Source organism: Gopherus evgoodei, chromosome 2, assembly GCF_007399415.2.
Source record: "Gopherus evgoodei ecotype Sinaloan lineage chromosome 2, rGopEvg1_v1.p, whole genome shotgun sequence".
Taxonomy (NCBI): domain Eukaryota; kingdom Metazoa; phylum Chordata; order Testudines; family Testudinidae; genus Gopherus; species Gopherus evgoodei.
In genome coordinates, this window is record NC_044323.1 from 38,104,123 (window position 1) to 38,130,532 (window position 26,410).

General features: G+C 40.5%; 1 protein-coding gene across 1 annotated transcript in view; it reads right to left on the reverse strand.

Annotated features, from left to right (window-relative positions):
- Positions 1–26,410, reverse strand: part of PLXDC2 (plexin domain containing 2) — a 419,584-nt gene that overhangs the window by 165,441 nt on the left and 227,733 nt on the right. The window contains 1 exon segment of the mRNA XM_030550413.1: positions 23,323–23,392. Within this exon segment, the coding sequence (XP_030406273.1) occupies positions 23,323–23,392 (70 nt within the window).

The following is a 26,410-nucleotide window of genomic DNA, read 5'->3' on the forward strand; positions in this document are numbered from 1 at the left end:
GTATGATTCAGTTCCACAGGGTCTGGTTTGGTTCTTCAGATTGATTTAGGATTGAGAATTACGTCCTAGACTTCAGTGTGAACAGATTTTAAAGTACAATAAAACACGGAAATTAAAAGAATCTTTTGGAAGCTATATGGGAACTATGGGGCAATATCCTAGGGCCACATGAGCTACTTTGTGCTGCTGTGCATTCTAGGAATACAAACCAGACTTGAGGCTGGGAGAAGTGCAGGGTGACCAGATGAGAGGAAGAACATATCGGGACACATGGGGGGTAGGGGTTGCTGGCAGAGCAAAAAAAAACAAAAACAAAAAAACCAAGTGCCGCCAGTGGAGCAAAAAAAAACAACTACAAAATATTGAGACAAATTGTGTCCCGATCAAACATGGGTTGGGACGTGGGTAAGGACGCCTAAATATTGGGACAGTCTCGATTTTATCGGGACTTCTGGTCACTTTAGCGAAGTGCAGAGCTGATGTAGCTGGCACCACACCCTTGCCTGCCCCATCCCACAATTAATGGTGTGTGTGTGTGTGGGGGGAGGTTACTGTAAAAAAGGGATTATGGTTGGAGCATTAGTGGTGTTTCTGCCTACTCAGTTGTTCCCTTGGGAGACAGGTACAGCAGACAAACCCTGCCTTCAAAGGCTCCTCCAGACTGAACTAGTGGCCCAAGAATCAGGAAGACACAAAGGCCTCTTAGGTAGAGCCCTCTGCATAGAGTGCAACAGTTAGTCCTAAGTATCTGCACCTATGTGCTTTATTCTATATATTTTAAACTTACAAACAATATGATAAGCACAATATATGAATTTATTATTAAAATAATGAGGAGACCAGCAACCTTAATAAGAGGTGATGCTATGAACCCTGCCTATAATACTGAATTCATGATGTTGAGGGACCTGAGAAAGAAGCCAGAATAGAAAAGAGACAAGAAAGAAATGGTCCAAAATACAATGGGACTAAAATACCTTTAAAAAAATCCTAGTTCCTGAGAAAATTTAAACAAAGAAACACCTTCCATTTATCAATACTTATTATCAACATTAAAACAATTCTGTATTGGAACTCCTGAACAGAGTTCAAGCTCTAAAGCAGGGGTCTCAAACATGCAGCCTGCTGAGTTATTTGGGGCGAGGGATAGCTCAGTGGTTTGAGCATTGGCCTGCTAAACCCAGGGTTGTAAATTCAATCCTTAAGGGGGCCATTTGGGGAACTGGGGTAAAAATCTGGGGATTGGTCCTACTTTGAGCAGGGGGTGGACTTGATGACCTCCTGAGGTCCTGTCCAACCCTGAGATTCTATGATTTCCTGCTGCCTGCCATAGGCATCGACTCCACTGGCAACCATGTTCCCCTCTCCTCCAAGCACGCTGCATCCCCACTCCTCCGCCTACCTCCCAGCATTTCCTGTTGACAAACAGCTGTTTGGTGGCACTTAGGACTTTCCAGGAGGGAGGGGAGAGAAGCAGGGACATGGCATGCTCAGGGGAGGAGGTGGAGAAGAGGTGGGGCCATGGCAGGGATTTGGAGAAGAGATTGGAATAGGGGCAGGGAGGGGGTGGAGACTTTGGGGAAGGGGTTGGAATAGGAGTGGGAAAGGGGTGGGAAGAGACAGGGCAGGGTGAGACCTCATGGAAGGGATGGGGCAGGGGGGCTTTAACCAAAATAATTCTATTATTTTGTCATTTGAGTGAGATGTATTAGCGAGTGTTTATGTTTAATTAAAACCCCTGTTCACATTACAGTTTATAAAAAGTGAATACATTGACTTTTAATAGCATACTATATTACTCTTCATTTTATCCATTTTTGACTATACTTTTGTATCGTTGTATGGAAAGGTTTCAGTGATGCGGCCCTTGGGCCAATGTACTAGTCCTCATGTGGCCCTCGTGATGATTTGAGTTTGAGATCCTTGCTCTAAAGACTAACAAAGCTCCAGTATCTGATGACTCCTATGCTAAGTTTTATTTTGAAAATAACCCAAAACAATTGCTTAGCCACTTGCACTCCTTTTACACTGTCTTATATCAGAAAATGCAAGCTCCCTTCTCAGGAGAAAACATTACATGCATAACTGGCAACATGGTTATAAGTGGAGGCAAAAAACAACTGAGTCGTTGAGGCTGCCTTGCTGGTGGAACGGAGTGAGGAAGGGATTGTAACTAAATTCCAGGTCAGTAAGGTAAGCCAGAGGAAAGGAACCTGAGTGCAAGAAGAACAAGTCTGAACTTAATACCCAGGGAAATGGGGAGCCAATGAAGGAAGTTAGGGCCTGATCCAAAGCTCATTGAATGGGAGTCTATTTACTTCAAAGGGTTTTCAGATCAGGACTTTACAGAGTGGAGCGGCATGGATCTTAACGTCCAAGGAGGATGAATTTAGCAACAACATTTTGGAGAGGCTGGATGGGGACAAGATGGATGTCAATAACTCCGGTAAAGAGCAGTTACAATAGTCACAGAAGGATAAATGGGACATGGAACACTGATCTTGCAAAATGTGATTTTAGACAACAGCTGTATGCATTCTTTTCTTGAATTATCTGCAAGCAAACAATAGCTGCTCTACTTAAGATCCAACAGGAGTGAGGTGTGAACAGCCATTTAATCAAGTCCATAGAACAATTCAAAAATTAATAAAACTCCATTCTTAATGTTACCCTTTTACAGGTGTGTGACATGCTGTCGCTCAAAATAGCACCTGTAACCCCCATATTCATCATTTGTATATTGTTGAAATGTTTCATACAAAGCATGCCTTGTAAGGTACCATATGAAAAGTCATGATCTGCTGAAACTCACTGTTCTCTCAAAATATAGGTATCATCATTGTATATGGAATTATGATATTCTGCTACACGGTTGTTATTGATATATATTTTGTGAGTTTGGGAAATGCCCAACTGCTAGCTTTCCAGTGACAACAAAGGTGCCAACCCACACTCTGTTTAAGCAACCATCGTGAGCCACTGACCAGCAGGGGAATTGTAAACAAGAGATTTACAGTTCTGTAAGAGACCGTTGCACAAGTACCACACAATGAGGATTGCTCAAATCTGTGACTCAGCAAGATCCACCAGGACATACTTGCATCAGTATCTTCCCTGGGACATGAATTGAGAGTATAAAATAAGGGACAGTGGCACCAGGAGATCACTCCTCTCCCTCCCCCACCTACTTGGAAGGCAACAAGAATGCTGGGAAGACAAAGACTTTGAACTGAGGAGATTGGCTGAGAAGGAAATTCAGCCTATGTATTAAGAACTGTAACCTGCCCACAATGTCCAGTGGGGTGAGAAAAGCCATTTGATTCAAATCTTGCTTAGTCTGAAAGTTAGGATTTAGAATGCATGTTTAGTTTGATTTTCTTAACTTTCTCTGACCTTTATGCCTACCACTTAAAATCACTAAAATTTATATTTCTGTAGTTAAACTTATTTTAATGTGTTATCCTTGTCTAAAGTGCTTGGGGGGATCTGCTGAGATTACAAAGACTGGTGCATGTCCACTATCCTTGATGAAGTGGCGAAGTAATTAATGAGCTTGCATTGTTCAAGAGGTCTTGAGCAGTGTAAGGTGATACAAAGCTGGGGGCTGTGGGGATTTGCTAGTGTTTCCCTATGTATAGTTCATGAGTGGCTCAGAGAGCATAAATGCAGTCTAGCTGGGTGTGAGGTGGCTGAGTGATAACAGCACCTGCAGGGATTTGCTGCTTGTCACTAGCAAAGCATCGTGAGAGACAGCCCATGGAGAGTTAAGGGGACACAATGACAGTTCCTGGGGACTCCTTAACAGGGAGCTATTGTCATTACCGATGCAGACTTATCCTCCGACACTGACAGAGCCCAGACAGAGAAAGCTGGCTATTTTAGCCAAAGTAATAGAAAGGCTTACTAGTTTGATTCATCCATCCTACATATTTCCTACCTGTATTTCCTCAAAAGGGCAAATGGGAATTGAGAATTATGGGGGAGTTGAGGATTAGGATGAAACAAAGTGGGGTCATCAGTGCTTAATTTGTGCCGGGCTCCTCTAGGCTTATCAGTTCATAGTTCTAGCACCTCTCGGCTTGCTGTGGCAGTTATGAATGTAAAAAAATTGCCAGAGCCCCAGCACCTCTTTCATTACAAATTATTTTCTAAAATTGCTTTAAACAGATTGCTAGGGTCATGATGAATCATTGAAGTGAAAGGGGGAAGAGGTCTGTTTATATCAGAACCACTAACAGAGACAGAATCTTTCTTTCACACTTGTAAATCTCTCATTTTCTTAGAATTCTTGTCTCTTATTAAATAAACAGAAGAATGCGAGTTCTCTCTGGATTTTGTGCCTGTTTTCAAAAATGCCTGATTTTCAGATGATGAGTCTTCGGCACTTTCTGAAAATGAGTCCCCTTTAAAATTCAAACTTGAGATTCAAAAATGTAATCATCTAGAATCACTAGTCACTTTTGAAGATTTAGTCCTTAGTACATAGAGGGAAAAAAGTATTTATTGGACTTCACTGGTATCTAATCACAGCTCCACAAACCTTCTAAAATTTGCACAAACATTTACTTTAGCTAAAATTTGCAGTACAACAGTTCAGTTAGTCAGATTTTCCAGTTATAATTTTTCCAATTAATAGATTACTCTACAAGAACGAATACTACTCTATCTATATATACAAAGATACTCCTCCTATATCTTCCTCTAGACTGTCCTCTGATGCCTTTCCAACCTCCCTAAATGCCTTGGGAAAAGATGGGCCTTACAGCAATCCCAAATGGTTAAAGTAATAATTTCTGTTGCTTCCTTACAATTTCTAAATGCACTCTGCTATCTCAAAGAAAAGCAGCAGTGAGTTCAGTACTGTTTTAGATTACCACATAATGTCACACTTCATCAGACTGATTTAAACAAGGAAATTACAAAGAAGTAGTTACAAATATGTTAACATCTCCTTGACATGAAACAAATGGCAGACTAAGGGTATGTCTAGACTACCTGCTGGATCGGTGGGCAGCAATTGATCCAGCGGGGGTTAATTTATCAGGTCTAGTCTATACACGACAAATCGACCCCCAAGCACTCTCCCATCGACTCCTGTACTCCACCACTGCGAGAGGTGCAGGCAGAGTTGATGGGGGAGCGGTAGCAGTTGACTCACTGCAGTGAGTAGATCTAAGTACGTCGACTTCAGCTACATTATTCACACAGCTGAAGTTGCATAACTTAGATCAATCCCCCCCCCACACACACACACCAGTGTAGACTAGGCCTAAGGGAATCATCTTGCCCCATTGAAGTCAATGAGGGTTTTGCAACTGGCTTTATTGGAAACATGATCAGGACCCAATATCTGCGGGCTGCCATTTTAACAGCAATTCCTACAGGATGACAAGACAAGTTGGGAAGCTCAGAGGTGTAGCCAGAAACACAAGTAACAGATGAAGATTTCCATATTTTTGGGGGGTAAAAATTATAAATTTGACATGGATACACACACAGAACTGAAAACATCTCAGAGAGATACAGCACTCAGTTCCCCTCATGTAGGTGATGACAAGATAGCCAGCTGTACTAGCTGCTTCAAATTTCATTATTTTATATTAAAACTTTTTATTAATAGCATCTTTTACAGAAATAATTATTTGGGGCCTAATCCATGCTTTCACTGGAGTCAACATGAGTTTAGTCACTTGTTTATATGGAAGCTGGAGAAGACCCTTCATTGTGACTCTGTCATAAACAGATAGCTAAGGGTTAATGTCTCTTTCACCTGAAGCACCTGACCAGAGGACCAATCAGGTTATGACAGACTCACACTGGAATAAGTGAGTAGAAGCCATTTTATAATCCATTGCAGTTTTCTTTCAAGTCAGGGTCCTTAAGAATTCAATATATTGAAGAATTCTTACTGAAGAATTACACTCTTTGGAGCAGGGACAGTTTGTACAACACCTAGAATAATGGGGCAAAACCCAGTTATGACCATTAGACATTAGCACAACCTGAATGTTAAATATATTAATAATATTAGCTGGATTTTCAATATTTTCCCCAGCCTTCCCAAATTCCCTGTGTTCAGTGGTATAATGGGGCATGGCTCTGCTCCTGTCTTCTTCCCCACTGAAACTGCACTGATTACGTGAGGTGTGCACTCAGTGACCTTTTATTTCAAGTTCTCTCCATCATTACTACTACAGACCCAATACCGCAGTCTATTTACAATATTTACAAAGCTACTGGTCCTCTCCTCAGAACCAGAGGGGAACAGAGGTCTCCCTTTTCTGAGGTGTCTGTTTAACTGGGCTGAGCTAGTCCTGTTCTTTCCCTCCAACTTCCTTCCTGTGCCTCTTTATCAGATTTGGGCTGATGGGCTAATTGAACCTTTATCCCACATAGCCTGCCAACTTGATTAGCCAATTACTCCAATCAGCTTCCTCTGGTGAACTAATTAGCATCTAAATCAGTGATACTCAGATTGAGGCTCCTGAAATGCAAGTGTGTCCTGCAGCTCTTTGCCGCATATGATATTAAAACATTGTGATTTTAATTAACCAATCTAAGTTATTAACCACTCAGGGTGCTTTTAATATGTTGTAGTTTATCAATTCTAGTTGATAAAATAATAATATTTGGTCAATCATTTTGCTGTGAGAATATCTATCGGTCTATCTAGAGTAAATGAAACAATGAATTCACACTACTGTGGCTCTTTTGGGTAATGTTAAACACTAATTTGGCTCCTGAACTGCAGAGGTCTAAGTATGACTGATCTAAGTGATCAGAGTGCATGCTCACCTGTTCACTCCCTGCAGTCTGTCTCAAGAGGTTATGTGAATTTTTCCAGATCTATTTGACCCATTTCCAGTCAGACTGATTTTATATTATGAAACAGAATAGTAGGGCACAAACACTGATTTTAAAATACATCTTATAGTTCCTGTAGATATTAGAAAGTTGAAGGGCCTGAACAGGTTTTACTAGGTCTATGCTATCTATAGTAAGGAATCATTACTGTGAAATACAATGTTACTGGGGCGGGGGAGGGGGAAGGGGAAGCTTGTTTTTCTACTCATTATCAGAAACTTCCTTTTTTAATTAAACATACTATCCACTTTTCTCATCAATTTTCATTTGTCTGGTTTGTTAGGTTTGGAAATGATTTTTTTCCAGCTAGTAAATGACTTTTAGAAAAGCTGTACTTCACAATCCCTGATCGATCTATTAAATTGAGAACTGAGGCTCATATATTGTGGTAAGAGCACAGAAAACACACAAAAAATGTGAGACTGGATAGACTGGATGTCCACAGTGAATTTCACAGTCACTCACCATGAAGGCAGAACAGAGTTAAAGCTTACTCCTGAACTCATAAATAACCTTACGGCTCACCGTACAAACAACACACTGTGTATAAGATTTAGAAACCACCACCTCAAAACCCTAGTAGCACACAACACTGGACTTAAGTGTTATTTACTGTACAGTTAAAGTACAGTATGAAAGAATTCAAGAATTAGTAAAAATGTTTACAGTGCTACTAAACTAAAAACCAGAATGCACAAATGTATGTTCAAGTAGTAAACGCTACATACATAATGACACATTAGGGATGAGTCAGAGTACATACAGCCAGTCCCTGGAGGTACGCGTATAACCTACCACATAGAATGAAGTAAACCAGTTGTAGGCCATCCCATTTTAATGATCCAAAAAGGAGTACTGACCCCATCACTGGACAAGTTATTTTATTATTAAATATTAAGGATCTGATCCTGCAAAGTACTTAAGCACTTGCTTGACTTTAAGTACGTGAGCAGTTCTACTGGCTAGTTGTACGGGGTGGGATCCACAAAGGTACTCTGGCACTTAAACCCCAGACTTAGGTGCCTGAGTTACCAGTCCTGCTGGACACTTCAGTGTAACTGCCCACATGTTTAAAATCCAGCAAGTGTTTAAGTGCTTTGGTGAATCAAAGCCATAATGATGTAGATGTATATAGATCTTGATAGAAAAGGCCCTTAGGATCTCCTGATGAAGTTTGTACAGATAAGACATGAGTTGGAGCAGAAAGAGTTGTAAGGTTCAGTGATGGAATGCAAATGGAAATAAGAGGGTTCTCAGGGGAAGCGTCACTTTCTTTAAGGAGAGAACCAGGCTAGTCCAAGAATAAAGGGACAGCGTGAAAAGAAGCAGACATGAGCATAGGAGTAGCAGACAAAGGGAGCTTTATGGAGAAGGGATTTTCTCATCAGCTCCTCCATAATACGAAGTACAAAACATACATATCAATGGTGATAAGCAGAATCACCATGTGATGGTATTTACTAGTCAATGGCCAGTTCTCCACAGTTATTACTGCCAATTCCTCTTAGCTGTTAAATGGTGACCTGTCCCTTGGCAATCATGATCCTGTGAAACAGACACACTCTAGAAAGAGTCCCTTTCAGATTCTCCCGCACGAACAGGGAGAGGATTTTGACTAGAAATAAGTGTGATGGACTCAGTATCATAATGTCACCAGTGCCATCTAATATCTGCTGCTAGTTCTCTAATTTTTGCTAGAAAATTCACTTTTCATTAAGTGATGAATGAGTCTCATGGGTGGAAGAGCCCAAAGTAGCAGGCATGGCATATAAAGCACTATCTCAGTGTTTCAGAGTGGCTCTGGTGATATGCATTAATACTGTCACCAAGGTAAGCTTGCTCCACCTCTTCATCTATGGCAACAGGTTTGAGAAAGTGGTAGCTCTGCTTTATGAGAGGTGCTGAGGAAATTTGTCCAGAAGCAGAGGCTCCTCTGCTTCCCTAGTGTTTATTATGATTGGAAACCTCAGTGTAAGAGTTCCAGTAGCTTTGACTCACCCCAAGTCCTTTTTTATACTCAGAACTGTACTGCTGCTTTCTCTCCACTTAGCACTAGCCAGGTGGACACAGTTCTCTCCTCCCCAGCTCCACCAACTTCTAGCTCCACACTCCCTACCCTTCTTCCCCCAATAACGTTTCCTCTACCTATGTAAAGGCTCACTATTATTTGTTATCTGGATCCCCAACAGCCTCCTAGATCTCCCTGCTATCCCTCTCCACTTCAAGCCACATCCACTGGCCTGTGGTCTTGACCTCATGCATCATCATGTGCCTTGTACCAATCCTTCCCCAGTTCATTTCCCTCACCGTTGTTAGACTTACCACACAAGCTCAGCATTCTCTCTCCTCCGTACAAACCCAATTCAGACTATCTCAACTCCTACCTCCCATTCTGTCAGCCTCTTCTCCACTTCAGCACTCCTTTTCCCTATACCCCCATCCCCTGAGCTTCATAGACTACAACTGGTCAAAACACCCAAATCTCAAAACCTCCTGAGTGCCAGCCTTCCCGTTCCCCACATCTCCTCTCCTCCTAGCTTCCCCCTTTGGACTTTAAAATCAATGGGAATTTGCTTGGACAAGGACTAAGAAAAACCAATCATGGGCTTCAGGATTGGGGCCATAGAGTAGGTTTCTCCAATCACTCTGATGCAATTAATTGACCCTACATTTTAAGGGCTTGCTATTCAAGGAGTTACTATAACTGTTTCTTTTTAATGAATAAAACTTAATTTAATTAATTATATAAAATAGCCATGACAAATATCATCTCAATTAACTGACTTGAATTTATGTTAGAGAAACATACTTCAAGTCTACAATCACAATCAGTATGCAGAGGACTCCATTATTTATACTGTGCAAAGCAAACACTAGTTTTCATAACTAAGTATGGTATTCAGAAGGCTACTTAAAGTGAAGAAAACCTGTGAGAAAGGAGTGTCTGGGTTTAGCACAAAAAGGGCAGACTGTGAATTGTAACCTGGAGACCAAAGAAAACCTACTTGGAGCAGATTTTCAAAACTTTTAAATAATACAATAAAACAAAACCCAAACTGAAACTTCCAAGACTGCCAAATCAGGAAAAAAAGTGGGAGTTTTAAAGGAAGTCTCTGTATCTCTGTTTTTTATTTTAAAGAGGAGTCTGGAAAGTTTGGCTCACTCGAAGGTCACATTGACCCTAGCATGATGATCCAATTGTTTTGAAGCCTCTAAATATTGACCTGCCAGGAAAACAGTAACAAAGGAAGCAATTAGATAAACTATTAAAAGAGGGAAAGCTTCTCTCCTGTTTATGTTCCATGAGTAAGGTTGCGATTAAGCCTTGGAGGTCACGGAAGTCACGGAATCTGTGACTTCCAAAGACCTCCATGACTTCAGCCAGCATCAGGGTCCCCTGCCGTCGGCGGAGGCAGGGAGTTGTGGTGTACCTCCCCCCCACCCCCACACACAGCTCCTGGCCACCATGCGTGGCAGGCAGACCCCCGCAGCTCCCGGTCATCGCAGACAGCAACAATTTATGAATTTACCCTGTATAAGCTTTATACAGAGTAAAATGGATTGATTTGGGGTTTGGATCCCATTGAGAACTGGGTGTCTGGGTGCTGGAGTTAGGTGACTTGCTGAGCAGTTTTTGGTTAAAGTCTGCAGCTTTGGGGGTGTGGACCAGACCTGGGTCTGTGTTGCAGAAGTCTGGCTCAACAAGGCAGGGTTCTAGAGTCCCAAGCTATCAGTGGAAAACGGGCTCAGAGGTATTTCCAGCACGTCAGGTGACAGTCCTAAGGGGGTCTCTGTGACCGAACTCGTCATAGTAATAATGTATTTCACATTTAGGTCCAACATGCAATTTTTCTAAGTGTGAGTGCCAAAACCCCAACATTCTTGGGTACCATTTCCACATGAAACTAAAGCGCATGCTTGATGGAAGAAATGATGCTGGTATAAGTATTCAGATTCATTTTTCCAAGACCACAATGAAGGACATGCTGGAAATTCTTGTTCCTATAATCCCATAGTTGTGTATCCCTGGTATTACTGATGTTAAAACTTCAAAAATGGGTAAAAAAAAAGCTCTGTTACGATTGCTAACTCTAGCTAAAAACCAGTGTTCATGGCATGGCCTGTAAGATTCAGCTTGATCAGAATAAACCCATAACTGAGCAAGTATCAGCAAGAGCAATACACAACTCAGAACAGTTCAAAAGAAAATAAGGATTTATAATAAATTATTTCAACATAGTATAGTCCACTGTATGTCTTTGTATTGATCAGATATTACTTTATAAGTATAGTGCCACCCTCTCAGTGGTTCTCAACCTTTCCAGACTACTGCACCCCTTTCAGGGGTCTGATTTTTCTTGCGCATTCCAAGTTTCACCTCACTTAAAAACTACTTGCTTACAAAATGAGACATAAAAAGGCAAAAAAGTGTCACAGCACACTAGTACTGAAAAATTGCTTATGTTTTCATTCTTACCATACAGTTATAAAATAAATGGATTGGAAAATAAATATTGCACTTACATTTCAGTGTACAGTATATAGAGCAGTATAAACAAGTCATTGTATGTGTGAAATTTTAATTTGTGCTGACTTTGCTAGTGGTTTTTATGTAGTCTGTTGTAAAACTAGGCAAATATCTAGATGAGTTCATGTAACCCCTAGAAGACCTCTCTATACCCCAAGGGGTACGCGTACCACCTAGTTGAAAATCACAGTTTTAGATTCATGGGTGTTAATGAAAGAGAAAAAAAAGTATGTGCATATTCTTGTAATTTAAAAAATGAAAATGCTTGAAAAAATTGTGAATTGTCATACTGGGTAAGATCTCTGTCATCCATTTAGTTCAGTATTCTGTGTCTGATAGTGGCCAGTACCAGATGCTTGAGAGGAAAGTGCAATAAGCTGCAGTGTGGAGAGGAGGGAAATCACCTTAGGGAAATCACCTCAATCCTAATAATTACAGAGTAACGTAAACCTGGATGCATGAGAGTTTGTATCCCTTCCAAAACACCTTCACATCCTCAAGTCTTTACTTTTATAATTCTGGAATTTCTTGTTAAGTCTTATATATGTCCCATTCCTCTTTGAACCCTGATATGGTTTTAGTCCCAACAACCTCTTGTGGCAATGAGTTCCACAGTCTAATTATGTGTTGCATGAAAAAGATTATTTTTTTAAATTCTGATAAAAAGAATGAATTAATCATATCTTGACAGAGTCCATAATTAAAATATAAAAATATGTCCATATATAATGTGGTACATTTTCTCACTAATAAACTACTCTAACAATCTTAATTGTTCCTTTATGGTTCTGAAGAAAGTTTCATAATCAAAAATCATTTTCACTTCACATGCACAACCTTCTCTTTATTACCAACTAGCTGTGTTAAAACTGGAAACAGGTGACTTTCCCATGGTCCTCAAGCTACACATTGACTTTAGCAAAATTCTTCATTTACAGAATACATTTTTATAGCAGTATCTTTTTGTTCCATGGAACAACCGGAGAGAAACATCACTTTATGATCCTAAGGGTAGTGATCCTTAGAAAACTCAAAAACCTCATTAGAGCCTAGTAATCAACATAAGACTTGGGGGCAAACATATGAATTACCAGAGGCTGTATTTCCTGCCACACTGCATAACTATGCTAACACAGCACTGGATATTATTGAAGATAACTGCTCTGTTATTGGCCAGATGCGGGAATAGGAAAAGAGTCTGCTAAGTAACTTACACTAGATGACACAGGTCTCCGCTTGGAAAGGTAGAGCAATGAATAACAAAGTTAGCCACATACAGAGGGAAAACAGTGAAGAGCTATTAGTGCCATTAGCATGGAAAATTAATACAACTAAAAATAAAAGACATTGTGTTGAGGGGGATTAGAAGCTCTCAAACCCCGGGACAACTTTGGGAAGGACTGGGTCTCTTGGCAGAATTCCTCCCAGAGCTCCACAGGGAGCATGCGCCCTGCTGTTCAGCCAGCTAGATCTGCTAGTTGGCATTGGGGAGTAGAAGGAAGAAAGGCTCCTTGTGCTTAGCTCCCTCCTGTCTATGCACAGGACAGGTCACAGTTCATCCCACAGTTCACGTAGGTTTAGAATGAAAATATCAAAAACCTGACAAAGGAATAAAAAACCTGTTGGCCTGTAAACCATAAGTTCAAGGAAATTTCACAGTCAACTGACACTGAGCAACTTATTATGATACCTTCTATTATTAAAGACCTGAAGCCCTGCAGAAGTATTCAGAGAACATTAATAAATAATCTGAATTAACATATACAGGAATCACGTGACAGATGTTGACTTCTCTAAGAGCTGTACATGATGAATTATGCTAACAACACTTTAAACAGTTTTACCTCCTAGTCATAAATTAAGTAACCTTGTTGAAATGGAAATTGATGACAATGACACATTAAATCCCCAAACCAATCATTTCATTCCCATTTCTCTGTTCAGCCAAACACAACTTCTCATCAAGACTACTCAGAAGCAGCAACTAATTTTAGTTTAACAGATGAAACTGAAAGGTCTATATCTATGCAATGTCTTTAACAGCCAACTTTGACGCCAGGGTGGATTTGATTTAAATCAATTTGATTTAAATCAGGATTTAAATCACTAGCCAGGAAGACTCGATTTAATCATGGATTTCTACACAGAAATGCATTCTTGTTGATTGTTATAACCTTAATACATTCTCTTCACAGTTCAGAGATAGATGTAGGTTTCATTTTTAGAAGGTACACACTATACATTTTTAAAGTGATTTATTTTGAAAAAAATTCAGATTAATTGTACAGCTACATCAGAAAATGAATGAGTGTTTGGTTATTTCATTTCCCAAAGGGAATTGAAGCCAATATTTATGAAGTCATTGGGAGGTGAACTATCTCCAGTTCTTTAGGTTAATCATTAATATTTGGAGGATTTTCTTGCCATGCTATATTAGGAGGAGAACATCACCGGATAGATAAATTGTTTTATTTAACTAAAACAACAATGTTATGTATTCTGGATTTTTTTCTTCAACAGCAAACACATAATATTTTTACAAAACAAGCATATGAACTTTTGAATTTAGTTAAACATTCAAGTTTTTTTAAATCAGGTTTGTTTTTGTTAAAATTGTTTTTAATTCAAATAGTTAAATGAAATTTTAAAAAAATAAAATAATAAATCGACTACATCAGTCAGGTCAACATGAGAAACTTAAAATATTGGCTTCTCCAACTAACTCGGTCATCTTCACCTTCATTTTCCTGTTTGTTCGTAATCTGGAAAAGAAAAAACAAACTTTCCTGCTTTTTCAGGTCCCAAATGATTTCTCAATTTGGAATGAATCAGTCCAAAGGAAGAAAATATTCTTTCTACACTGGCAGAAGAAGCTACTGCTGTTAACAGTGATATTATCACTTCAACAGTCTCTGAATTCAAGTGCTTAAGTGACATCCCCCAGTTCACTGGTGTGACTTTCTTTAAAACGTCATCAGCAAACATATATTTCTTGAATGGTTCTTATTCCCAAACTGGGTCTCTTTTATGGCCTGTTGCCATTACAGGTTTTCCGTTCTAGTTGGAGAATGGTATGGTAGATCTCAAATCAATGAAGGATACAGTCAGAAAGACCTCAAGACTTCTGGAATATGGTGCTCAAACAGTTTCACTTTTGTTTCTACTGCCTATCCCTCCCTTCTCACATTTATCTCCAGACTTCTTCCCCTTGTCCAGATCTATTCTGCCCCCAACAATCTTCTATTCATTGAACTTTTTGAAATTTTGCACTTTTAGAGAGACATAAGGGATTGACCCTGTGTATACAAATTTGCAGAGGGACAATAGGATTGAGGTCTGTTATTTCTCACCTCTATATATTATTTATTTATTTTAAAACATTTTTTGCAGTTAACAAGCATGTTATCTCTGGAGACACAAATTCACAGTTTGACAACTGCAAAACTAAGCATCTCTGATGGTACATTCTAGACTGCACACTGAGTCCCATTGGGTAGATAGAAAGAGTAACCTAAATAATTTATACAGAAGCCCCTGGAGCCCCATAAGATTGGGTCCCTAATCCATGAACTATTGGAACTCATTTACAAAACTTTTCTTAAACATTACATGAATATATCATCTCATACTATAGAATTACAATTTATAATCCCTATTCCATGATGAGATATCTTTGAGCTATAATGTATCTTAATTAGAAGTTATCGTTAGACAGGTTTTTTCCTCAAAAAACATTTTATCAAAAAATCTGATTTAAATAAAAAAATCTGATATTTTTTTTATTTAAAAAAAAAATCATTGATTTTTATCCACCCTGGCTGAAGCAGTGATTTTCCTATGGTGAAACAGGTGAAAAGCTGTTTGGCAGACAGGGCATCCACAAAATTTCATCATCATGAGGATTTAATGTGCCATTGGCCCCAACTTATCTTTTAACAAGGTTATTTAATTAATGACTGGCATATACAACAGTTTCTAGTGTTTTTATTAACATAATTAATCATGTCCTGTTCAGGGCCACCCAGAGGATTCAGGGGGACTGGGGCAAAGCAATTTCAGGGGCCCCTTCCATAAAAAAAATTGCAATATTATATTCTCATGGGGGCCCCTGCGGGGCCCGGGCAAATTGCTTCACTTGCTCTCCCCCAAGGGCGACCCTGGGAAAAAGAAACCTTCCGCATCTTGGCACAAACCAATTTTCAGAAAACTTCTTTACAAGGTATCACTGGTTCTCAGACAGCTAGTGCTAAAAGGCACTAAAGCTCATTAAAAGGGTTGGACAAATATTTTCCATCAAAACTTTTTTTGGATCGAAAACTAGGGGTTTTTAAAAAGCAGGAAAAAATCACGGACAATGTCTTCTTTCCTTCAACATTTGTTGTGGTTTTTTTAATTGAAAAGCTGAAATTAATCTGCCAAAACCTGAATATGGTTTGGGGTTTCAGAAGTGTGTGGCTAAATATTTGCTGCTTGCTGTGTTTGATTTTTTAAAGAAACAATAAAAAATTCTGCTTTAAAAAATCCAAAACTTTTGAACTACCTCAGCTTGTGATCAAACGTCTGAGCCCATCCAGTCAGAGATATTTCCAGGTTTCTGATACTCTGCTGGCTTCCTTGACTCATATCTGTCTCCATAACTTTGGGTTCATTTAGGTTAGAACATAAGAACAGCCATAGTGGGTCAAACCAAAGGTCCATCCAGCCCAGTATCCTATCTACCGACAATGGCCAATGCCGAGTGCCCCAGAGGGAGTGAACCTAACAGGTAACGATCAAGTGATCTCTCCCCTGCCATCCATCTCTACCCTCTGACAAACAGAGCCTAGGGACACCATTCCTTACCCATCTTGGCGAACAGCCATTAGTGGACTTAACTTCCATTCATTTATCTGTTTGCTAGAGACTGGCTTCATGGGGTCCCTCACAAACTGGGTTTGTCTTTAGTATAGCTTACATACATAAGCCATGAACTGAGCATTTGAGATTGTTCCAGATTCTAGGATGAGCCTATGTTGTGAAAACTGACATGCTCAAAATAGCACATGCACGTGAATGGACACAGGGTGTTAAAATTAAATTAACCCAGGGGTTCTCAAGCTGGGGGTCGGGACCCCTGAGGGGGTCACAAGATTATTATTGGGGGTCGCGAGCGCTCAGCCTCCACCTCAAACCCCGTTTTGCCGCCAGCATTTATAACAGTGTTAAATATATAAAAAAGTGTTTTCAATTTATAATGGGGGGGTCACACTCAGAGGTTTGCTATGTGAAAGGGGTCGCCAGGACAAAAATTTGAGAACCACCGAATTAACCCCTCTGAAGCCTCAGGGAATGCAGGGGAGGGGTGAGAGGTCTCCCTTGGTAGGGTCAGGAAGAAGGTAGGTGGTGTAGGATATTGCTCTTCTCATGTGATCCCTTCCCCAGTGGCTAATTTTAAATGAAGCTACCCTCCGCTGACATGAATCTCCCTATGGCACTGAAATTAAATATAGATTACAATTTGACATTTGAGAAGTGAAAGGCATGGTAGCCCCAATGGAAAAGCTAACAGTTTGGCTCTTCTGCAAGCCTCAAACTGCAGAGTGAGCTTTAGGGTAGGGAAGGCTGTGCCTCCCAAATAGCCTGGCCCTGGCCCTGCCCCCTAGCCGACTCCCACCCATTTCCTGCCCCCCAACTGCCTGCCTCCCTCAGAATCCCTGACACATCCTGCTCCTTGCCCTCTCGCTGTCCCCCAGAGACCCACCACCATCACCCTGGGACCCCACCCCTGCTCCCTGTCCCCTGACTGCCTCAACCCCTATCCACCTCCTCGCTGAGTCCTGATAGACCCCCAGAACGCTCATGATCCAACCCTCCCATTCCCTGTCCCCTGACTGCCCCCCCAACCTCTGACCCCTCCCTGTCCCCAGGACTCCCTGCCCCTTTTCCAACCCCCCCCCGGCCCCTTACCCCCAGTTCCCCCTCTTCTGGATCCTCAGCGCATCGTATTCAGCAGCGTCCCTGAACAACAGTGCAGCGTGGCTCCGGTGGGGCCTGAGCTCCTCCCCACTCAGAGCCGCGTGGTAAGGGGGTGGAGTACGAGCTACAGCAGGGCCTGAGCTCCCAGCCTGGCCTCCTTACCATGCGGCTCTGAGCAGGGAGGAGCTCAGGGCGCGCTGGAGTCACGCTGCACTGCTGTTCAGGGACGCTCCTGGATGCGCTGAGGCTCTGGGAGAGGGGCGGAGGCGGGGCTGGGACGGGAGCCTCACCTGTTTTCTTGGGGGCCCCTGCGGAGCCTGGGGTCTGGGGCAAATTGCCCCACTTGCCCCACCCCCCGGGCAGCCCTGGTCCTGTTCTTTGGGAAGTGGACATGCTTATGTTAAATTGGTCATTCTTTTGATCTCAGGATAACGTGGGGAGGTCTTCCAGTTCTCTAACAACAGAAAGTACCATAGCAGAGTGTTGAATACTGAGTAGTGCTAGCCCAACAGCATCAAAACATATGAGCCCTGTCCACACTACAGCTTTCAATGCTGATAACAGTAGTATAGCTACATAATTTGCAAGTGTAGTCAAAGCCCACAGTTAGGACCAACTCTTCCTTTTCCTGCTAAAAATGCTAATTTTGAATCTCAGAATTCTCTTACAATTGCAGAAGGATGAAGTAACATGATGTCAGATAGTCACTTTCATCTTTACCAAAATGATGTTTTAAAAACTAATATTGACTAAAGATTATTGGTTCACAATAAGAGCAAAGACAGTAAAACTGCTATACATGGTGGTAACAAAGCTAGAATTAATAATGTACTAATGTTAGTGACCTTGTAGCAGCTTTGTTAAATACATGTTTAGCTTAACTGACAAAATATTCCTCATGTATATTTGGTACAATATGTTGTTTTTAAAAATAAGGTATCAAAATTGGAGTAAATAAAAAGAGAAGCAAAATAATCATTCAGTGGTCCACTATCTCAAGAATACCCCTGTGAAAAGTACAGTAAAACAAAGGAAGCCTGCATCAAATATCTGGGTACTTTCCTTTCAAATTGCCTTTCCTAACAAGTGTAAAAAGCATCACTTTCCTAGAAATAACTATTGATGATGAGTGAATCTTAAAGATTTGAATACTTACCCAAGCTCAACTTCACAAATTTCCTATTCGTGTCTGATTACTTATCCACATTTTCTTTGGCTCCCACTGCTTCCTGCTCAGTGACCAATAGCCCTCATTGCACAATACTAAAGTAGTGTTCCCCAAAATTTTGCAGTTTGGTGAAACTGAAAATCTTTGTAGAGTCTGGCATAGTTCCCCCAACCCCTATTCCATTGGCTATTTCCACAACTTCATCAAACATTCATTTTCAAAAGTAATTAGTTTTAAAGGATTCTCCTTGTGCCTCAGCAACCCAGAGCTGAAGTCTTTACTCAGGCAAAACTCTCACAGAAGTCATTAGGAGTTTTGTCTGAGAAACCTCCTCCACTTGTGACCACCAAAGGCCCTGATTTCAGTGGAAACGATAAAGCCATTTGCTGTATAGGAGTGGAAAAGATTTAGAGAGGCTCCATGAAGGGAGATTTGATGGCAAGGGAGGCATCAGCTGTAACCACATAAGAAGAGTTGCAGGGGGGAGAGAAGGAATTGAATTGAAATGCACAAGTTCTAGGGCACTACTGAGAGGGACACTTACAGAATAGTAAAACATCAGGGTTATGGAGAACATATGTCCCCCAACTCCACAATGGGGGTTACACAAGGAGGGAAGGATGGAATCTGTGGACCCAGAGGGTCAGTGACCTTTGAGGAGGAAGAATGTAGCAGTCATGGGGCGAATGCCATCTTCCAGCTGCAGCAGGTGCTTGGGGAGTGTAGAGGGAGATTATTTCCCTCCGAGGCTCTAACCAGGGGGTTTGGTACTGGGTTGAGCTTTACTTGGGTTTGGTACTGGGTTGAGGATCTGCCTGTGAGCAAGCACTACAGGAATGAGCACCTGATATCTGGCACTTAGATGTAAATATAAGGCCAAGTGGAATGGAAAACAAAGGAGAAATCCCTGCAGATATTCAGTAGGTTCAGAATAATGGAGGCCAGCTCCCTCCCAGAGTTTGGTGCTAAGAAAGAGAAAATCTTGATAATGAAGATCATCACACAAGTCTGTATTCTTTTTATTGTGCCTCACTGTAACCAAACCTTAAACACGCAGAAGAAAAAACTAACACCAACCTTTATTCAATATTACCACTTGTTCACACCAGCCCACACTAGAGCAAATTGCCTCAAGAAACACCAGCTACAATATTTTAACCCTGAGATTGAAAGTGCTGCCAGTTAGCACTGCTTTGAAACAACAACTATTACCCCAGTGGCTGCTTGTTCTAGTGCCTTCTTCCCTCTTTACAATTTGTGAATTTAAAGACCATGTTAGTATTTAACTTTCCAGCAACAATGATCAGAGCTCATTGAAATACTAAGTGAAAAATCTTGTGAAAAAACTCAATGACAGCAACTATAAAGGAAACAGAAAACTCTATAAAACAACTATGTTGAAAAGAGATTAAGATCGGTTAAGCAATGCAAACCCTTAAGAACAAGGAAATACCCAGTTCTGGGACACACAGCACATTTCCAATGGCAGTTAAAGAGTTCTGTCTCTTTTCAAGGAGCCTTCCGCCACAGAGGCGGAACCCGTCTTCTGAGGAGAGATTCATCTCCCACATGTTGATTATAACCTTAGGAAGTATTCAAAGTTGATACATGCACATAGGTTAAGTGTGCAATGTGTTATGTGTTCCCAGAGGAAGCATAAGATCACAGTTACATTACACTGCAAGGTAGATTATTGTGCAGAACTATTCACAGGATTGGGCCATAAGCACACACAGAGTAAGTATATGGTAAAGGGAAAAAATCCCCATACTCTGAGACTATACAGTGAATCAAAATTTGAACCTGAACACACAGCCCTTTCTACGAGCTCAACCAGCACACATAAGAATTATGTTGCATCTGGAGGAAGACTAAGTATGTCTCATCCATGGTACTGAGCCTTCATCTGCATAATGGAAAAGGGGAAGTCAGCAGCTACTGACTTGGGAAACTGGTACTCTTGGCAACAAGCAAGTACCACACTGCTGTGACAGTCTGTACCCCTATGTTCACCCTTTTTACAAGACTCCGATAAATTTTATACAAAGTATGTGTTGTGAGGTTGTGATGGGTTACCCGGGGTTCAACCTGGAACTGGGGTACTGCTGAGTCCTCTGTCTTACCAACCTGAGCTCCCTCTCACACTGTGATGCTTTGACAAGTTGCAAACCTCTCCAGGTCCTGAACTTACACAGACATCCACAGGCAGGGACCCTCCCAGCTGAGTTACATGAATGCTTCTCCTAGCCACTCATGAACCAACAACAGAAAGGCTCCAGACAATTCCCCACAGCTCCTCAGCCTGGGACCCCAGAACTGTACCATCGTGCCCTGGTCAGAAGCGTGGCCAGTGTAAATTTATTACCCAGTCCGCCCCTCCCTCAATGTGGAGAGGACATGCACCAGCTCTTGTTCCTGAGCAGGTTACCCATGCAGTTCAAGATAGTTACCTAGGAAATAAACGTAAAATCACAATCTGAGTTCTATAAACTAGACAGGATTTGAATCAAGCAGTTTCTTAGCTGATGGTAGCCTAATACACAAGCTGAGATTCTTCTTTCTAGCCTGGGACCACTTTCTCTGCTCAAAGTCTTTGTTCTCCAGACATGTTTCCAGGTGTTGAGTGGTGAGGGGAGTGAGGACAAATGATGATGTCACGTCCCCTCCTTTACAGGTTCCTACAGCTTGCTGGAAAGATCTTTTGCTATGTTGTGAGTCAAGCAGTCTCCACTGTCTATAAGCTCTCTCTGAGAGGTCTCCATTGTATACAGTTTTTGGGGTAGTGCTTGTGAGTGTGTAGTCCCCTTAATGGGCCTGAGTTTTTCCAACTTCATAACATATTTCAGGAACCTACACATAACAAAACTTTGTAACTCCACATACAATGATAGTATATACAATTCAACAGGATATTAATGTTCAACAGATTAAGACTTATTAAAATGATACCTTACAAGGCATTCTTTGTACAAAACATATCATAATTATATAAGCATTTTAAATATGGGAGTGCCAGGGTGCTGCTTTGGGGTACAGAGTGTCACAGAGGTATCATCTGAAAACTCAATCTGCTGAACATTGTCTGGTAAATATGCATGGTGACATTGTATGTAAAGTTATAACATTCTACTGTATAACATATGTTCCAAGTCTGGGGCAACAACCAATTCCCCAGAGACAAAGGGCTAGCCAACACCTCAGCCAGGTGCCAAGAAAATAAAATGTACTATCACTTTGTTAAGTGGCCATTCTTTGGCAGGAAGAAGGATGTGAATGAGACATTTATATACTGACAAAAAAACAACAAAACAACAACAACAACAACAACACAGCTGGAGGTTCCCATCCCCATCTCCTGAATCCCACATAGAGATGATCTTCAAAGGGAAAAGACAACTATAAAAAATGGGAAGAGATGCCCCAAATCATCTCTCTCTTCTTCTCTACTCACAGCGTCAACACTTGAAAGGCAAAGGAAGCATCATAGGACTGGGGAGGGATTCTTTCTGAAAGATTCAGCCAGTAACACTGCTTGAACATGTGGTGAGAGAGATCTTTTTGCTTTAAATTCACTTAGCTTGTTAAGATATTAATTTGTGTTTTACTTTTTATTTTTTGTAACCAATTCAGACTTTTATGTTTCATTACTTGTAATCACTTAAAATCTACCTTTCTATAGTTAATAGAATTGTTTTATAGTTTTATCTAAACCAGTGTGTTTGGACTGACATGTTTGGGAACCTCCATTTGAGATCACAGGGTCCATGCATATCATTTTCTATTATTGAAATGATGGACTTTCTATGAACTTGTATTGTCCACAAGGAAAGGGCTGAGCAGTACATGACACAAATTTCTGAAGGAGAGTCTGGGACTGGAAGTTGGCTGGTGTCACCCTGTGATATAATTCAGGAGTGACTGGCAAAGCACTCTCATAACTCAGCTGGGAGTGATTTTGCATGCTAGAAACTATGTGTAACCAAAACAGGAGTGGTTGTTCTCACAGTGAAGCAACGTAAAAGACTGGAGAACGGAGGGGACACAGCTGTTCAACAGTGCAGATTATACTCTGGGCAATGTCACAACCGCTTACCACCAACCTCCACAGTGAGTCCAGTGCTCCACTGAGCTGTGCCACTCTCTCATCTCACTAGTAGCTTTCCTAACACATTTTCTCACCTGCACTGAACCTTCTAGTTGGATAATCTGCCTCAGAAATTGTAAATCTGTTAACAGAAATTGACCTATGCTGTGATGTTCAGATCCAAATCCAAGTTTTCCCAAAGTTTTGAGTCAGGCCCGTTATACAGAAAAACCCAAGCCAGAAAGTTTGGATCTGCATAAAATCTTCCCCAGAATTGGGGGATGGGTCTTGGAATAGGGGATGTAGTTCAGGCTCTTCTTTACTTTTTACAGAGGTCAGCAAAAGAAAAAAAAATCTGGAATTGAAAAAAGTCATTTCATTTCTCCCCTGCTTAAGTTTTCCCTCCTTTATGGCTTCTGACCAATTTCCACAACCAGCATTACAGCCCTGATCACACAAGGAAGTAAAAACAAATGGAGAATGGGGAAATACTTAAACAGAAAATTATTCAGACTATTTGTTTTTCTGCTGAAAACACTTTTAGATCAGTTTCACTTGAGCAGCTGGAGGTTTTTCAACATGACAATTATTCTGTTATGTGCTTTCTGTGGAAAGGAACATTTCCCAAATAAATACTACATTTCACCTCTTGACATCTGAAGAAAACAGCTGCAGCAAACTCATGTCAGATTCCTTAAAGTGAAAGGGTAGAAAGCCACTTACCCCCAGTTGCCACAGTAATTTCATGTAGAAAATGTCCATAAAATGGAAAATCAAAGGACAGATTCACTCTCTGCAAGGAACAACACCAAAAAAGAAAAATCAATAATGTTAATAGAAAGAGTAAAATGAAGAGCCCTCCACTTCAAAGTGTGATTAACCCATTTACTCCTGCCATTTTTAAAGCAGCCTTGCCATCCCTCATTTGGAATCCCCAGTGGTTCAATTGGGGGAAAAAATGTGTACGAGCTAAAGGCCTGAAAGCACATCACATGGAAAGATAGGATCTACACTACTGATTAAAAAAACATACAGCTCCGCGAAATAGATTATTCTGTTCTGTGATGGGTAATCATCATGTTTGGGAAGGGTTTCTACTAAGCAAGGTTATTTCTGCCTTTTTTCTTAGGATGACAACCATCATTATTTCAAGGCTAGAATAGTATCTGAATATTACAACATACCCTAATATCTGTCCACTCCATCAATTGCAGGCAATAGTCTGTATTTAAAATATTCTTCAAATGTATTTTTCTAAGCCTACTTCTGTCTTGTTTTTAATTTGTATACTACCTTTGGATTGAATTTGGCTCCATTGCAAAAGGATTAGTTTCTCCAGCCATCAGAGATTTTTAATGACTTATTTGGCATGAAATTAATCACTGAAGATTACAGTGACTTGAAATTAGATTTTCTTTCTTCTTAAATGGAAACCAGAATTTTGAAGGGATTTGTTATTACTTTTTTTATTTACAGCTGGAACAGCAAAATGCATTTTCATTGTACTAACTGCACTATGTAATCTCTCTCTATATATATACATAAACTGAACACTTCAAATCAAGATAGCACATCTAATGACAGTATGTGAACTAACAAACTAAGTGTCCAATGAGCCTTTCCAAATTATAGCTTTGCAAAATTACCTTTCTAGTTCATTATGACTTCAATCTCCAAACAGTTTACAAGTTGATATAATAATGTTCAAGCTTTATTACATCTGTTCAGAACCCCTAAATTACAAAATGCATTAACACTGCGCTTTTAAGTAAATCTGAATCCTTGTTCTCCTGTACTAAAGAATGATGCTTAAGATGTCATCAGCATCTAAATTACTAAGTCTCGGCAAGAGGTGTGAATTGACCTTTCATTGAGTAACGAAGAAGTTTCATCTCTGCACAAGGAGATGAGAGATGTTTCTGCCCAGCTCCAGCTAGACCACCCATTTGGTATTTTTAACACTATACTAGTTTCATGGTTTCTTATTTTTTCAAAAGTCATCACAGTGATCATTTGTAAGGAAGCATAAAGCTATGAATTGGTGTCAAACACAACTACAGCTCACATTCCTTTTTTCTAGATGCAAAATTAGAATTTTGACCTAACTATAATCAGTCTTTTAGAATTACTATTTTTTACCCTTTGAACTAAAAGTCTTGGTCCCTGGGCTAGCAGAAAGCCAAGTGAAGTATGAAAGCAATATTAAAAGCATAATTCATTAAAAAGGCTCTTAGTGTAAAGAGTCTTTTTTTAAAATTTTCCTGTAAAAAAAACTATGCAGGAGCCAGTTTGTAGAATGTGTCCAGTTCCAGACTATCATTCCAGGCCAACTGAGTCATGTAGCATATGTGGGTGTTGTTTGATCAAACATGCAAATACAAATCAATTACACACAGAGAAATAAAACCTTACCGGTAGATTCATTGGTACCTATCCATCTTTAAGAAAGGACATAAAACAGAGGTCTTGAGAGAAGTCTTAAAAACAATAGCAAAATCTATGCCTGGATTTTTATGTCTATAATTGAATTTTGTGGGCAAACATCAGTACTTACATTTCTATCTATTATGGACACAAACCAGGTGGATTCACAGTTACTCTATGAGGTGAATATGAAATGGATTAGTTAAACTACATTACATTCCTGTGTGGATGCTATTAATCAGAATTAAAGGGACCTTAATTTGGTTTAGTTTATAAAATAAATATGGTTTAACTAATTCACTTCAAATTCACATCTTCAGTTAATTTGGATTAATTCTCCTGGCTATTCACCATGTAGACAAGCTCTTACGGGCATGAGGAATATACATCCCTGAGAGACCTAGCTATGATGACCTAATCCCTGGTGTGGACAGCACTAGGTTGACAGAAGAATTCTTCTGTCGACCTAGTTACCGCTTCTCGGGGAATGGATTACCTACACCAATCCAAAAACCCCTCTTGTTGGTGTAAGTAGTGTCTACACTGAAACACTATAGCAGCACAGCTGCTTCACTGCAGTTGTGCTGCTGTAGCAGTTTAAGTGTAGACATACACTTAGGCCTGCTCTACACTAGGCAATTAGGTCAGTATAACTATGTTGCTCAGGGATGTGGAAAATCCACCCCCCTGAGTGACAAAGTTAAACCAACCTAACCCTCAGTGTAGACAGCACTAGGCCAATGGGAGATTTCTCTCACTGATCTAGCTACTGCCTCTCATGGAGGTGGAGTACCTACGCTGAAGGGAGAACCCCTCCTGCCGGCATAGGCAGTGTCTTCACTGAAACACTACAGTATGGTGCAGCTTTGCCACTGCAGCTTTTTAAGAGTTAGTCCATTCTAAACCTCTGGATTCACTCCCTCACAACTTTCACAAAATTTTGCTCTTGGACTGAAATTTCTCATGCTTAGCCACAATGGTCCAAGTTGAAACAAGTGTGCTTACAAGTTAACATGTGCATTCAGAGAAAAAATTAATGCCAGGTGAAGGCTGCCAAACAATATTATGTAACATTTCTAATTTGAATTTAACCCTAGATTTAGGGCCCCAGCTATTGCCAGAGTGTTTCTTGTTAGGAAATATTTAACTCTGGAAAAAACATTGTTAGTTCTTTTGTACAAAGTTTGCATTTTTTCAGTTTTTTTTCCCAACTCAGGTGAAGCGAGTGCTCATGAGAAGAAGCCTCCAGCAGAGTAGCAAAACCATGAAAGATTCTTATTTGTGGCACACTCCCCCCCACCTCCCTCCCCAACTGACTTAGAATGTGTGCAGAAGTCACAGATAATTGATACAGAACTTTATTAAATCCATCCCAAAGATAGGGAAG